This window comes from Pollachius pollachius (assembly GCF_949987615.1).
Source record: "Pollachius pollachius genome assembly, chromosome: 7".
NCBI lineage: Eukaryota > Metazoa > Chordata > Actinopteri > Gadiformes > Gadidae > Pollachius > Pollachius pollachius.
In genome coordinates, this window is record NC_136940.1 from 23,186,071 (window position 1) to 23,202,877 (window position 16,807).

General features: G+C 43.9%; 1 protein-coding gene across 1 annotated transcript in view; it reads left to right on the forward strand.

Annotated features, from left to right (window-relative positions):
* Nucleotides 1-16,790, forward strand: part of pip5k1ca (phosphatidylinositol-4-phosphate 5-kinase, type I, gamma a) — a 34,798-nt gene extending 18,008 nt beyond the window's left edge. The window contains exons 6-10 of the mRNA XM_079739228.1: nucleotides 75-227; nucleotides 4,612-4,911; nucleotides 13,954-14,162; nucleotides 15,572-15,655; nucleotides 16,336-16,790. Of these exons, the coding sequence (XP_079595354.1) occupies nucleotides 75-227; nucleotides 4,612-4,911; nucleotides 13,954-14,162; nucleotides 15,572-15,655; nucleotides 16,336-16,531 (942 nt within the window). The 3' untranslated portion in view covers nucleotides 16,532-16,790. The remainder of the gene's footprint in view (nucleotides 1-74; nucleotides 228-4,611; nucleotides 4,912-13,953; nucleotides 14,163-15,571; nucleotides 15,656-16,335) is intronic.
* Nucleotides 16,791-16,807: the final 17 nt, after the last annotated feature.

The following is a 16,807-nucleotide window of genomic DNA, read 5'->3' on the forward strand; positions in this document are numbered from 1 at the left end:
GTCCTGACTGTCTTTTCTGCGTGTGTGTGTGTGTGTGTGTGTGTGTGTGTGCACGTTTGTGTGTGTGCGTGCAGTACTCGCTGTGTAACGAGTCCCTGATCGAGCTGTCCAACCCTGGGGCCAGTGGCTCCGTGTTCTACCTGACCAAAGATGACGAGTTCATCATCAAGACGGTCATGCACAAGGAGGCCGAGTTCCTGCAGAAGCTGCTGCCCGGATACTACATGGTGAGCACTCACGCACACACATGCATGCACATGCACACACACACGCACACACACAAATGAATGCACGCACGCAAGCACACACACACACACACACACACACAAAGCATTGTAATTAGAAATCCACGACTGCCAAACCCACAGACACAGGCATACCGATACGTGTGCCTCGTAAGCACACACACACACACACACACACACACACACACACACACACACACACACACACACACACACACACACACACACACACACACACACACACACATGCGCAAACACACACACACACAGATAAACCCATTCGGTGCATTCTGTGTTCCCACACACCTTACTCATACTTTCACCTCAACTCCCTAAATCTGATGTTTTCTTGGGAGATTGTTCTTGATGATCACATCTCAGATGCTCTGATTCACAAGAGACCTCTCCCTCCACACGTGACCTTCGGTACCAGATAAAGCTCTAGCCGTGGGTGTCAGAGGTCAAACCTCTATTTATAAGGTCTGCAGCCTCAGTCTCAGCCTGCTCAGAGAGTTACAGTGGCCGGATGTACGGTGCGGTTGATATGCCCAACAGAGCATGACTCCCACAGAGACCCCCGCCTCACCCACCCTCTCTGTGGGGGGGATGGTTTCACTCACAGCAGACGCTCCATGTAAGTCCATGTCGTTATTTCAGTCTCTCCGGTTCAAGCCCGGACACAACGAGCCGCCCAGGTCTCGCCGTGTTTGGGTTCACTTCTGGTCGGCCGCAGAGCGTTCATTGACCATTCATGGAAATAACAGCGGGGGACTAAATACAAGCACAGGAAGTCGCCACACATTTAAACATTTCCCCCCTCTTTTCTCTGTGTTCTGGGACTTTTGGAGATGTTGCGGTAGGTCGGAGTTCATGCTTTTCCCATTCCGACTTTCCACCTCCGACGTTAACGAACGCAGCATCACCCTGCATGTGTTTTGCGATGAGCTAGTCATGCGATGGTACTGGATCGGCGCATAGACTTGTGTATTTGCCGATACCTGATATCGGAGGAATTCCCGATACTAGTATCGGGATCGGTACAACTCTGCCTTTTTAGTGGAAGCAAAGAGAGGCTGACTCGTGGGGAGTGGGTCCGGCCTGGAGCCGGTTAATGGACACCAGCAGGCTAATGGATACCAGGGCTGTCATACCTGCAGACAGCCAGGACCTTCAGACAGAGATAATCTATAGCGCTGGTATTTTTAATACCATTGGTCTTTGCACAGTGGACAATTTTTTTGCCAAGGTGACTCCAGGTCGCCTGCGGACATTGCAAAAACAGCATCTAACACTCCTGTGTGTCTATGTATTTGTACATGTATATATATGCATATATACATGTGTATATACATGCATATATTCCTCTGTGTTGGCATGAGCTAGACACATGAGGATGAAATGGCATACTAAGCTTTTCAGGGTTCTTTCCACCCGTTAAAATTTGTGTTCCTGCTCCCAAAAATAGCATGCCGTAAGGACAATAATGACTAGCATCCAGTGGCTTTGACTACAATAGTCCTTTTCAGAGTTACAGAGGAACCATTTAATACAGTAGAGCTGCATCTATTAATTAGGAAGCTGAATGACCTCAATGCCCGCCCTGTCATTATGAGATGGTAAATTTACATTTACATTTAAATTGAGGGCCTTTAGCAGACGCTTTTATCCAAAGCGACTGACATGAGGTACATTTGTCATAAGAAAGAGAAACAATATTGCCGTTGGTACAGTAAGGATGTTCACAGAACCAAGTGCCAAGCACGTACAATTGTTATGTTAACCCATTCCCTGTGTTCAGCAAAGCTATCTAGGATAAGATGCTGCACAATGCTAAGTACTATTTTTAAGTGCAAGGACGTACAACATACAATAAGTGCATACATGTATCTGGCATGTTTTTCTTTTGGCAGAAAGGGTAAAAGCCCAAGCCATAATTTCCACTTTGTTGGACAAGAAAGTATTGTATCTTGTATCTTGAATCTCGAGTAAGGGTTAGTAACCGTATCCCTCGGTATTACTCCCAGTGGCGGCAGACTAAAGGCAGTGGAACAGCTACACCTGTCAGCCACAGCTGACTGGGTCAAGTGGCCTGCCTGAGGAACAGAGAGATATAATAGGCCCATCCTCCCCCATTCTCCCCTATCCCCCCGTCTCCTCTCTCCCATCGGTCCCTCTCGTTGTGTTAGAGATGTTCAGATACCATTTTTTCCTTCCCGATACCGACTCCAAATCCTGAACTTGAGTATCAGCCGATACCGAGTATATACCGATACAGCAGCTAGCATTGTGACTACTTATGACACTGGTTCTTATCGAAGGGTTCACTTCTCACTCTTCTCACTTATGTCGACAATTCGTTTTTTCAGAAGTAGATAATTTACATTTATAAACTATAATAATAGTACCTTTGCATTCTTCTCTTTAAGTATGAGCATCCATGTTTTTCCGACTTTTCCCATTCCAACTTTCAATCCCTGACTGTTAACAAATGCAGCATAACACTGCACAGGTGTGTGATGTTCTTTGCCTGTGTAGTAAATGAGCTAGTGATGGTATCGGACTGGTTCATAGACTTGCGTACTCGCCGATACCCGATACTGCATTGTAGGCAGTATCGGAGGAATTTCAAATTCTGGTATATCGTATCAGAACAACCCAGTCTCCATGGCCAACAACAGCAACTACTCTGTTGTCTGTTGTTCCTACGTCTTACCCACAATGCCCCTGGTTTTGACGTGTTTACTTGTTATGGATACAGTGGCCCAATCTCACTGGCGTACAGATGTCACGTGTGGCTGAAGGCTGGTGCTTCTCTCTCCCTCTCTCCATCTCCATCTCTCTCTTCTTCTTCCTTGCTGTCTGTCTTGCACACATTGTTCCTCTGTCGTGCTCTCTCCCTCACTCACTGACTCCCTCTTTCTTTCTTCCCCCACGCCCTCATCCCTCTCTCTTTTTCTCTGTCTCGCTCTCTCTATATCCATCTATTTTTCTGTGTCTTGCACATATTCTCTCTCTCTTTCTCTCTTGCTTTCCTTCTGCCTACCGCGCTCTCCATCTCTTTATGCAACCCTAACACTCCCAGCTAAAGGCAAGGCATATCCATCCAGTAAAGTACAGCCAATAGCCCTTTTTGTCTTTTAGTTCTAGTTCCGACCTTACCTTTTATATTTTCTGACGTTGTCCAGCTCGCCCCTCCTCTCCTTCCCCTCCTCTGTGCAGTATATCACACCTGCCAGCTCTGCTTTATCTCAGTGGGAACCAGCAGCGGCTCATCTCCAATCTCTCATCTCGCTAATGGGGCCACGCTGGCACAGATCCCAAGGTCACTGCAGGTCCTTTTGCTCGTTTTTTCTCTTCTTCACTGTGTGCCCCGCCCGACTGACCTCATTTGTCTGGATTGACTGGGGCAATATTTAGCCGAGAGATGCCCCGGAGAGGGATAACCCCCCTTTGATAGAGTGAATACTCAATGGATTGATGTGTCACCCGCTTTTTGGGTCCGGGCTCCACTGGTACACAGTCTGGGAGGCTGCTTGCGCTCTGGTTTGTGTGGAGTTAGTAAATATTTCCCTGGAAGAACCGCTGTACTTGACCTAGCTTACCAGTCCCCGCTCACACCATTTGGAGTGGCTGCCGTGTTGACAGTGGCAGTACACTTGTGACCAACAAACTATTTTCCTTCCTGAAGAGACCCCTTGTACTCGAGGAATTTCACCACTAAAAGCACTCAATGTTTTCATTTGAAAGACTTCTCTACCGATTCTGCTTTCTGCCAGCATAGCAGAGACTTGCTTATACTGAACTCCGCCTTACTGAAACAAAAAAATACATGCATTACCTGTAACGACTGGGTGAGCACTCAATGGCGCGACTCAGGAGGCAAAAGCCTTGGTAGAAGTAATTGTCTTAACTAGCACTTAGTGGTTAGAACATGAGTAATCAGTTGACGATCCAGGTAAACAATCCATCAGGGAGAAGACGAAGGCGTACTGGGTCGGTACACGGGCAATCAATTGGAGATCAGTCAAACAATCTGGCAGGGATAAGGCAAAGACATAGTCGGGAGTAAACAGGCAAGAGTCAGAAAACCGGGAACTGTAAATATCACTCTGGAAAATAGCGTTACAGAGAACAAAGACGATCTGGCCCAGAGAAAGGGGAACGCGGCGACTAAAAACACTAGGAGGGGAATGTTAATGAGCGACCAGCGAAGACAATTTTAGTGAGGACAATCAGAGAAACATGAAGACAGTGGGTGATAAAATCAACAAAGGGGGCGAGATGTGACATTACCGATGTATCTTACCCTCCTGCCTCCTCTCTCTGCTCTCTCTCTCTCTCTCACCCCGCCGGTCTGCGACGCCAGAACCTGAACCAGAACCCGCGGACCCTGCTGCCCAAGTTCTTCGGCCTCTACTGCGTCCAGTCGGGGGGCAAGAACATCCGCGTGGTGGTGATGAACAACGTGCTGCCGCGGGTGGTGCGCATGCACCTCAAGTACGACCTGAAGGGCTCCACCTACAAGCGCCGGGCGTCCAAGAAGGAGCGGGAGAAGGCCCGGCCCACCTTCAAGGACCTGGACTTCATGCAGAACCTGGAGGAAGGCCTGATGCTGGACCAGGACACCTACAGCGCCCTGGTCAAGACCCTGCAGAGGGACTGTCTGGTGAGGGGGGAGCGACGGCGCTGGAGGAGGGGATGAATGGCTTGGGGTCATTGGGAGTGGATGGGGTGGTGTGTGTGTGTGTGTGCGTGTGTGCGTGCGTCCGTGTGTGATTGGGTGGAGCTCTGGTTTGTGTGTTTGTGTGTGTGTGTGTTTGTGTGTGTGTGGGTGTGTGCGCGCGTGTGATTCTGTGGTGCTGTGGTGTGTGTGTGTGTGGGTGTGTGGGTGTGTGTGTGTGTGTGTGTGAGTGTGTGATTGTTTGTGATTTTGTGTGTGATTGTGTGTGTGTGTGTGTGGGTGTGTGCGCGTGTGATTCTGTGGTGCTGTGGTGTGTGGGTGTGTGTGTGTGTGTGTGTGTGTGTGTGTGTGTGTGTGTGTGTTAGCCCGCCTGATATCCCATGCATGTTTGTGTGTTTATGGAGGAAATGACAGACATCGGGGTGGATCAGCTGTGTCAACAACTCTCTATTTCTCTCTGTTCAAACCGATGATGGAAGTGCAGCTCTCTGCAGTGGCTGAGCGTAGAGTAAACTATAAATAGACCCGAGCTGTGACTGACACATCCAGGGCTCTGGAGAAATGGGATGGAGGGAGGAGGGAGGAAACCAAACGCAAGGCCAGGAATTTTATGGGATGGTTTGGTGCGTCCGGAACACCCCCGCCCTATAAATTAGTCAGTTTTTTACGAATCGGCAGTGAAGACTGGTGTTTGAAGGACTTTCCTTGTCCAACCAATCATTGAATTGCATGTCATAGTGAATCGCATGTCATGTCGTGTGTGTGTGTCACACACACACACACACACACACACACACACACACACACACACATACAGGCATATGTGGTTTACGAGACCAATCTTGCAAATTCATGCGTGGCGGTGGTTTATGAGACCACACCTAACGCAGCATCTGCCGAACTTAAAAGACATATCAAAAATTTTCATTTTATCTGCAGAACACAAATCTGACTTCAAAATCATAATTTCTCTTTTAGAAAAATATGTGACATTTCACAGGCTTACGGGGTCAGACAAATTGTGGTTTGTGAAACCAACAGTGTTTATGAGGCCTGTTTACATATAACACACAAACACAAACCAGGTTATGGTATAAGAGGACTGACCAACATTACAAGGCCTGTTGACATGTAACACACAAAAACAAACCAGGTAATGGTATAAGAGGACTGACCAACATTACAAGGTCTACAAGAATATAATACTATATTTAATCTCTTAAAAACCCTTTTTAAGATCCACTCCAATCCTCCTTTTTAGCTATTTTCACTCTCAATGGCCTTTAAATTGTTGTTATGAAGTTTTAAGCCTAGATAATAAAACCTGTGCCATTTTCCAAGACTCTCCTTCTGCAGAGGGCCAGTTGCTCATTAGCAATGCGACTCTGAGTCGTGGGCGGAGGTGGTGCTGCTGCTCTGCACCCTCCCCCTCACACGCCACATCTCAACCGAGGAAAAAAAAAATAAGTTAGTAGCAAGTTTAGGTCAAAGCAATCTGTACCCTGCATCCAATGCTCTCTGCTGCTGTCCCCCTCACAGGGGAGCCTTCTAGTCAGTACAAAGATTACATGCAAAACTGCAAGTTTTTAGTATCGCATGAAAGAATTTACTCTTCAGGTTAAGAGAATATACAAATAAATCTGAGTTAGATTGATAATCGGATCACAAATGAATGAATGAATGACAACCATTACTTCCTCAACTTGAGGAGAAACCAGACGCTGACGGTACATGTGCAGCTCATCATGCGCTGATTGTTTGCATTATTTATTCATTTCAAGATTATGACAGAGAATAGCTGCGTTATACGCCAATCTATTGTTTGACCTTTTGTTTACTCTAAGCAGCACTTGTTAGGGAATTCCATCATCATTCCATCATTAAGATGCACTGGGTCCAACTCGGCTTTGCAGTCATGGCAAGGCCACACCAAACATTGGGTGTAGACACAGAGATATTGCTAAGCAGTGAGTCTGCTCCTTTTGGGGAAAACAGGAGTCATTCTGATAGCATTGCTAAAGCAGCCGCACTCAGATATGTGTTTGACTGTTTTCCCTGAGCGGGGTAAAGTTAACTGGAGTCAGAGGTTTGATATTATGTTGGATGGAGGACAAAGGTCCTGAGTAGACTAAATTCTGACATTATCTGTGTTGTGGTTTCCCCAGAGGACAGACACTTCAGAAATGAAAGGAGCATCAGAACATAACGTGTACTGATCATTCATTCACGTCTCCTTGATCAAGTAAATATACCTTTTCAACGCAAGACATCCTGGACTCCCGTCTACTCTCTCCACTGACATATGGGGCTGCATGATTAAAATCTCTAACAGCACGTAAAAAAAGTAATTGTAATTGTGCTTCTTGAATGGATTGTTTATTTCTTCTTATTGTTTATGGACGCTGCGATGCAGTATTCGTATTTTTCCTTTATGATTTGTTAAGGTTATGAACCTGAAACTGAACCTCCTTCTAAATTAACAAATTCAATTAAGAAAAGGAAAAGGAACTGAGTTGTCTGCGCGTCATCTGTTGTTTTCTAGGACTTTCAAGTTTGGCATGTTGAGGAAGAGTAACAAACACAATCTGTTGTATGACACCATAGATATATTCTAAAAAGACAACACGAAAAATGGAGTGCAAATGCAGCAGTTGTTGGTGTTGGAGCCTTACCCAACCATAAAAATGTGGTAGACGTTAGAGGTGGATGTTTTGGGCCGATATCCGATACCAATCACAAGGTCTATTTAAAGCCTTCAATTTTTTGTGTAGCATTACATATTGATGTATCTATTCTTAAGAACATTAACTATCACAATTAAGAGATTTCAATTTCAAAAAATTTATTCCATCGGGGTAATGTGCAACATTGAACATATTAATATATAAAAAAAACATTAAACATTAAAAACACTAAACGTAATAATATATTTTAACAATCAAGAACTGAACAAGTTGAACAACGCTGGCTATGTAGATATGGTTACTCCAAATATTTTGGATCGTTCTTTTTTTTAGTGCTGGCTCACATTCTTTGCAGAGGGAACACTCTTTCTTGGAGGCCAAATGGCCTTTAATTACATGAGACTTGAAGTGTCTCATCACAGCATTTTCTTCTGCTTTTGTCCATGGTCTTCGTGTATTGGCTTTAGGGACTGAAAACAAACAAGATGACATAATTGTTTGTTAGTATGGCTGACTACATTTGATGATGACCTTTCTCTATAGGCCTAGAAACTGCCGAAGGTTACGCACTGGAAATTATAAACTTGATATGTATTAAAATTCAACTTGATCGTACCCTTAAGTACAGGAAGGAGTCTGTCACCTTCAGGAGTGTCCATGTCTGAAAAATATGTAACAGGAGAGCATAGTAGATGCATTTTAATAAATAGTATCTGTTGTTCAATTTTGTAATGCAATATATTGAACATTATTTACAGTTGGTTATTTTTACTGTAAATATGTTCGACATTATTGAGGACAAGAAACCTGGCCCAGAGAGCAAGTTCAATAACACTAACTTCCAACATCAGTTAGCTCAATGAAAGCAGAAATAGATCAGACTGTTAAATTGTATTGAAAGCTCATATCCTGATCCAAGAAAAGTTTCAGGGTTCTAGTGATTTTTAGTCAAAAATTTGTTTTTAGATTTCTGTTTCACATTTATCTGCAGCCGTCAAAGAGGATATGTTATGGCCATTTCCACTGTTCATCGTTTATTCTTGGTGTCTGCTAAAATAGATTTATATGCATCAATGTTCCAAAACGTCATTACTTTTATTATACTGTACATTTTACATTGAACTCTAGGGATCAGCCTCTGTCTGAAAAAAAAATAACGTCACGTTTTACAATGGGGTAACTGAGTTACAAACGCAATCTTTGTTTGAATCTACTCTGACACAGTGTATTCATTGACAAACCTTTTTGAGCAAGATTGTGGGAGACACAAAATCTGACCACAATTGACCATAAACTACTGAAACTGACTCTTAAAATGCCCTAAAACTGAAAAAAATTAAATGAATAAGATTAAAGCTTATTGTGATTTGGAAGCCTTTACGAATTGGCTCCAATGCAAACACAACTCTTCCTATCAATAAATAAATAAATAAATAACAGGTAATGAAAACGAGCGTAATAAAAAAAGTAAAATTATTAGATGAAAATGAGATATTATGATAGAAAATGACAATCATGAGGAAAGAAGGTGATATTCATAAGATCTGCTAACTCACTCATCAAATATCATCTCATCATTACTGTACAGATTCAAATATTTGCTGTTTTTCCTCAATGAGATGAAGGCATTTCTTGATGAAAACGTTGTGAAATTTGATCCTAAATCTGCTTTTGCCAAAAGCCAATATTTAAAGTCATACAAAACTGATGTGACATACTGTATTTTACTGTATGACCTTGTATGCCTAACTCTGTCCTTATAAACCATCACTGGGCCACACACAAACACACACACAAGTCTTTGTACTAAAGAATTGGTTACACTGTTTCACTGTTGTCCTCATATGCCAAACACTGGCCTCAAACACCATGATCATGCAAACACAAAAAACACACAAGCCATACTGAATCCTAGTCACATACGGAAGCAGTATTTTGCATTGTTTCAGGCCATTTTAAAGCACTTCCTTTGTTTGAATCTACTCTGACACAGTGTATTCATTGACAAACCTTTTTGAGCAAGATTGTGGGAGACACAAAATCTGACCACAATTGACCATAAACTACTGAAACTGACTCTTAAAATGCCCTAAAACTGAAAAAAATTAAATGAATAAGATTAAAGCTTATTGTGATTTGGAAGCCTTTACGAATTGGCTCCAATGCAAACACAACTCTTCCTATCAATAAATAAATAAATAAATAACAGGTAATGAAAACGAGCGTAATAAAAAAGGTAAAATTATTAGATGAAAATGAGATACTATGATAGAAAATGACAATCATGAGGAAAGAAGGTGATATTCATAAGATCTGCTAACTCACTCATCAAATATCATCTCATCATTACTGTACAGATTCAAATATTTGCTGTTTTTCCTCAATGAGAAAAGGCATTTCTTGATGAAAACGTTGTGAAATTTGATCCTAAATCTGCTTTTGTCAAAAGCCAATATTTAAAGTCATACAAAACTGATGTGACATACTGTATTTTACTGTATGACCTTGTATGCCTAACTCTGTCCTTATAAACCATCACTGGGCCACACACAAACACACACACAAGTCTTTGTACTAAAGAATTGGTTACACTGTTTCACTGTTGTCCTCATATGCCAAACACTGGCCTCAAACACCATGATCATGCAAACACAAAAAACACACAAGCCATACTGAATCCTAGTCACATACGGAAGCAGTATTTTGCATTGTTTCAGGCCATTTTAAAGCACTGCCTTTGTTTGAATCTACTCTGACACAGTGTATTCATTGACAAACCTTTTTGAGCAAGATTGTGGGAGACACAAAATCTGACCACAATTGACCATAAACTACTGAAACTGACCTAAAAATGACCTAAAACTGACCAAAAACTGAAAAAAAGGAAATTAATAAAATTAAAGCTTATTGTGATTTGGGGGCTTTGAGAGACAAGACATCAGACATGGTCAAATCTCAAATCAAACCCTTACAGTACGCAATACATACAGGGTTTAAAGCAAAAGCTTACCTTTGATGGGGCTGATGTATCTCGAGACACACAACGCGCTGTCCTTCTTCTGCCTTACTTGATGTTGTGCTGCACAAATCGGGTCTATTCTGCCTCGCCTCACTGCAAAATATTGTTTCAAGTTAGTCCTTACAAATATATAGCATTATCAGAACTCATTTTAGCTGTGGCCTAAAAAAGTATTGTTAGTCACCGACACAGCTTAAAGATGTACTGAACTGAAATTTGAGTTTAGTTTAGTTTAGTTGATATAACAGATGTATTGTCTGCCTTCTCAATGGTACAATAACTAAAAAGTGCTGAACTTGCTAAAAGGGATTAAATTGTACGGTGAAAGGGGTGTAAGTGTTGATTATGTTGTATTTCAACAATCAGGTACGTCACTGGCGTGGTAACCTACTCCTACTCTGTGGCTCTAGCAGCCATAGCAGGTAATGAGTCAGGCTCTGAGGCTCGCTGAAATGGCTACGGAAAATCAAACAACCAGTTTGACAGGAGGATCATCTTATTGCAGTCCCCCTGGTTGCATTAATGAATTATAAAGGGCCAAGGGAGCTGGGGTAATCATACATTTCCACAGGGTACCTTTGAATCGGTCAGTTTTAACGCTGCCTTGGCTGGCAGCGTTAAAACTGACTAACCCTCCGATGTCAATCAGCCCCTGTCATGTCAATCTCCACAAGCTAGCACTCCAACCATAAAGTGTATAAACTATTACTCAGACGATATCACAGATCTATGTTTCCAAGCTGCTAATTAAACCACGGGGGGGGGTCAGTAAACAGAAGTTCCACAAATGTCCCTTTCTACTCACCCTGTTGTTCACTGACTAGCCGATTGCTGATGCAGAGGGAGTTAAACTCTAAGAAGTAGTTTCATAGTAAGATTTATCTGTGCAATATCCATCAGGGCAATATCCATCAACATCCACCAGAAAGTAAACCTCCAACATCCACCTAAAGTAAACGTGACACTCGTGAATCCGCCTCGCATATACGCTCATCCGCGAGTGTATCTCCCAAAGTGCATCTAACATGTCTTTCGGGTCCCGTCCACCCGGGGACGATTTTTTTGTGAAACTATGTCTTTAATAACCATGTTATTAGGCAGATAATAAACCATGTTATTTCATAGGTCCATGGTCCCAGGGTGCTATGGGACCTATGCGGTTTCGTGTTAGGATTCATGTGGACGCCTGAAGCTACGGTAGAGTTGCGTTGAAAGTTACAGGTTTTTTTTTGTATTATTTTTGTAGCTCTAAATACAGCCCCTTGGTCAATTGAATTACTAGTTGTACATTAAAAAGTATTTCTACTCAATCTAAAAGGTTAAACAACTACTATCTCCTCCTCGACTTGAATGTTTTTATATAGCACGCAGGTGCGCGCAGGCTTGACTCGCTTTTTTTTGTGGAGAACCAGCGCCTTGAATATGTAGGTACTACAGCGTTTGCACAGCTCGCTGCGTTTCCGCAATGAGTCGGTCTTTACGGAGATATTCCTGAAACGCATCGAAGGAAAACGGAGGGGGAATGATCGTTTTAGCCTTGTTACTTGGTTGCTATTTATGGGGCGCGCCAGTGTCTCCGCTCGGACGTCCCTTGGAGAGAACATGGCCACTTCCAAAACCTCTCTCTCGCCGCACAGCATCCGAAATACCCTATGCATGGTTATGCAACCTAATCCCGCCATTAGATGGTCACGGTTGACCAGGACCTCTCGGCAGCAGACCGATTCAATGGCAGTGTCCATGCTCCGGCAGCACCCACCCTCAATCAAATTATTGCTCTGACTCAGTCTGTTGTTTTAGAAATCGGTCGCTTTTAGCGATAAAAACAGAATACAATCCCGATCTAAAACCGGTACAAAGCTCGTTTATATGCCCAAAATACAGCTGAAATCATAGCTATAACCATAACTTCATATCAAACTTCATGAAGCAGCTCATAAACGATAATTCGGGATTATAGAGCACCAATATTTTATGCAAACAACACAACCTACCCCTCGAATAAAAGCGCAGATTACAGAGTAGGCCTAGAGTGTGTAGTTATCAGATAACTCCCTAAGGTCTTTGAGTAACCTGTTAGCTAGCAACCAGCATGAACATTAATTCATGCTGGCAATAAGATAAGATAAGGCAAGATAGAAGAGCAGCAATAAGAAGAAGAATAGAGAACAATAAATAATAAGTACAAAAAACTTACTTTTTCAAGTTCATTGTGCTTGTCCGGCTGGTCCACACTGCAAGCCTGCGTTGTGTATATTTTCCCGCGTTGTGTATATTTCCCGCGTTGTGTATATTTTCGCGGGAAATTGTGTATGTTTTCGCGGGAGTGTGTGTACTTTGCAATGTCACTTGCAGCCTGAGGTGGCGCTGTCGGACACACACGTCCTGGTCTCACAAACACGTCCTGCCTTGTGAGACCAATTTGTGTGAACCTCAGAAAGGCAGGGGGTGGGCCATAAAAGTAAAACAACTATATTAACTCATAACACTAGAAACTATGTAATCACACATATCTTCAAAATGACTGAAACAATTAATATTCAATAATTATAACAATATAAAGTTTTAGGTTTACGAGACCATCAAAATTGGTTCCATAACCCGATTGGTCTCGTAATGCTGGTGAGTAAACCTGAAAATTGGTCTTGTAAACCATGTATGCCTACTCACACACACACACACACACACACACACACACACCCCATTTGACCACGCCTGTATACCGGTGTTTATGCATAACAAGTGAGACTATCTTACGCAATGGAGAAAGTTTCTTGCAGGTCTGAATCCATCTTTGGTCGTGTAGACAGCTTTTTAAAAGTAGTTTGATGACTCTATGCTGCAAGGTGAAGTCGGTCAAAAACATTCATTACTCCATGCCACCCCTTCAACCATTCTGCATACCCCGCCGTTCAATCCGTCATCCTTCCAGCTCCTCAGCCCACCTGTGTGTCATGGGACCTGATGTGTTTATGATGGAGGGTTCGCCTCGGTGCCTGTATTTATGTATGTATGTATGAATGTATGTCTGTATGTCTGTATGTATGTATGTATGTGTATGCCAATTATGGCACCCATTGCAATCCTGATCATCCCTGGAAAGAGGGATCCCCCACTCTGAAGGAGGGATCCCCCACCCTGAATTCTTCCTCAAGATTTCTTCCTTGCTAATAAAGGGAGTTTTTTCTTGCCCTCAGGGGGGCTAGTGTCGGGGGGTGTCGTATATATATGACCTGTTAAGCCCTTTGCGACAAGTACCTGTACCTGTCTAAGTGCTAAACACAATGTCATTGAATTGAATTGTATTGACTTGATGCGGTGCAGGTCCTGGAGAGCTTCAAGATCATGGACTACAGCCTGCTGCTGGGGGTCCACAACATGGACCAGGCGGAGCGGGAGCGGCAGATGGAAGGCTCCCAGGGGGACAGCGACCAGAAGAGGCCCATGGCCCAGCAGAAGGCCCTCTACTCCACCGCCATGGAGTCCATCCAGGGGGGCGCGGCCCGCGGGGAGTCCATCGACACCGACGACACGTACGTCTCGTCCCCCCCCCCCCCACCCCCGGGCTCAGCGTTCACCCTCTGGGCCGCTTACCGGCCCCTGGGAACGTTTGAACCGGCCCTCACACTGAAACGCCTTTATTTTAATATTTGAATGCATTTGTAATTCACAGCGCTTTTATTTTTGTGTTAAAGGTGACATATTATACCACCAGGTGTGATTAGCCAACACAAGCCGTTTTGAAATTCTGCCTCTATTGACATCACAAGTGTAAGTGTCCACCTAGATGCGTGCTGGATAGATCAGTCGAGCAGCCTACCCACTGGACTGTAGCAAACGTTGCACATCTATCCGTCCTACATCTAAGTGGACACGCCCACTTGTGATGTCACTAGAGGCAGATTTTCAAAACGCCTTGTAATGGGTAATCACACTCACACCTGGTGGTATAATATGTCACCTTTAAGGTCTTATGGCTTTTGTAACTATAATATGTTTAATAATGTCGTCGATCAATTACCGAGAGATGCCCCGGAGAGGGAAAGCCCCCCTTTGATAGAGTGAATACTCAATGGGGTGATGTGTCACCCGCTTTTTGGGTCTGGGCTCCGCTGGTACCAGTCCCCGCTCACACTATTTGGAGTTTTGAAATTCTGCCTCTATTGACATCACAAGTGTAAGTGTCCAGCTAGATGTGTGCTGGATAGATCAGTCGACCAGCCTACCCAGTGGACTGTAGCAACGAGCAAGACAAACTCTGTGGCCCTGTGACAGCCATCTCTGTACAAAACTATCTTGGTTAAAAGAACTGGAAGTGACGATTTTATCCTTCCCAACATGATTCACTATCCGGCACCACTTATTGTTGAACCCCAGTTAAGCGAGTGTGTGGTAAACTCAGGATAATGGTCTGCTGTTGATCCAACAACAAGAGACATTGAAGGCAGGCATTTATACTCGCAAACAATAACATCCCAAGACTTTCTATCTGAACAAAATGTCACCGTTTTCAAAAAGCATTACACATGTTTTTGAGATGCCCTCGGCAGCCAAAAAGCTGCCTCAGGAATTCTAGTGGCTCCGTATTGGAGACACCAGAACAGATGGGGAAGGAAATAAAAATGATTTATTAATGTTGCCTCTTCTACCCCAGTTAAAGTATGTTTTAGTAATGATAAACATAATTCATAAATCACTCAATGTCTGTGCCTCAATTTGTAAAATGGGATAGCAGATCCTAAAGTCTCCAGTCTAATAAAAGCATAAAACAATGTTTATTAAGCTCTTTGCATGACATTTTTTCGGCCGAAACGTGGTTGTTTCTACATTACCTCTAAAAATAGCTTAACAATCAGAGGAATCATGCATGTCTTCAAATTATCCTTCATCGTCTCCGCTCATTACCGCCCATAACCCCCCCATTTTCTCCCTCTGTGGTTAGGATGGGGGGCATCCCAGCGGTAAACGGGAAAGGGGAGCGACTCCTGCTCTACATCGGGATCATCGACATCCTGCAGTCCTACAGGTAAGGCCCTCGGTGGGGCACGGACCAATCACAGCGTCCGCTGCCACAGCGCTCAGCCAATCACTGAGCCAGATGTATCGATAGTGAATAGATGACCAGAGAGAGGGAGGACGGGATCCCGTGATGCATTGTGGGTGTGGCGTGAGAGGAGTGATCCCTCTTCGCCGGCGTGTTCTCACAGTCTCGTCTCGCGGGACGATGGTGTTGCCGTGACTCCCTGATGTGTGATGTGCGTCAAACCAAGCCAACTTGACTGAGAAACCGCTCAAAGCAATTAGAGTAAAAAAAATGCATATTGCTTGTCTGGATTTACCTTCCTAGATTGCGCGTTAATATCAATAGCACTCTTGCAGAAAAAGACAAAACATAAGTAGAATAATAGTCAGGTCAATTTAAAACCTATTTTGAAGCGATACAGTATTTTGAAACTGCACAAATCGTCATATCGTTATAATCGCTTTAATCGCTTACAACCACATTATCGAGAGTAGCGCACGTCTCGGGGGAGAGGGCTTAATGAGATCGGACAGCTTACATAAAGAGTTAATTGAATCCGTCCCTCGCAAACACGCTGCGGACCCCGGCCCCGTGGCCCCGGCTCTCAGAGTCAGAGTGTGTCAGTCTGACAAAGCCACGCTAACCGGCTGACAACGCTTCCTCTTCTGCTTCCTCCGCTGCAGGCTAATCAAGAAACTGGAGCACACATGGAAGGCTCTGGTCCACGATGGGGTGAGTGTGTGTGAACGGCTGTTCAAACATTGGCCCCGCTGCGCCTTCCAGATGTGTCACTCGGAGCGGAGTCTTGGGTTGTGTTTACACGTCGTCCGTCCCTCGGCTGTCTTTCTCTCCGGTCACCACGGAGACAGCCTGATCTAAACGACAGTGGATTTTAAGGGAACGATTTCGAATCCCCTTGTCGTCGAGATGTGGCCGGCCTCGGAGCCCAGTGAAAGCTCGAGGTCTGTCTGTCCGTGTACCTTTCAGCTTAGCGGGGCGCCACATCCAACACATCCAGGCTCAGTTAATCTGTGTCACACTTTACATGAACCCACTCTTTCTCTCTTTCATTTTTCTTTCCTTGTTTCGTTCTTTTATCTCCGCCGGGTTCTTTAAATCCTTCTCTCTACATCAGCAGCAGGCTGGTCTTAATAT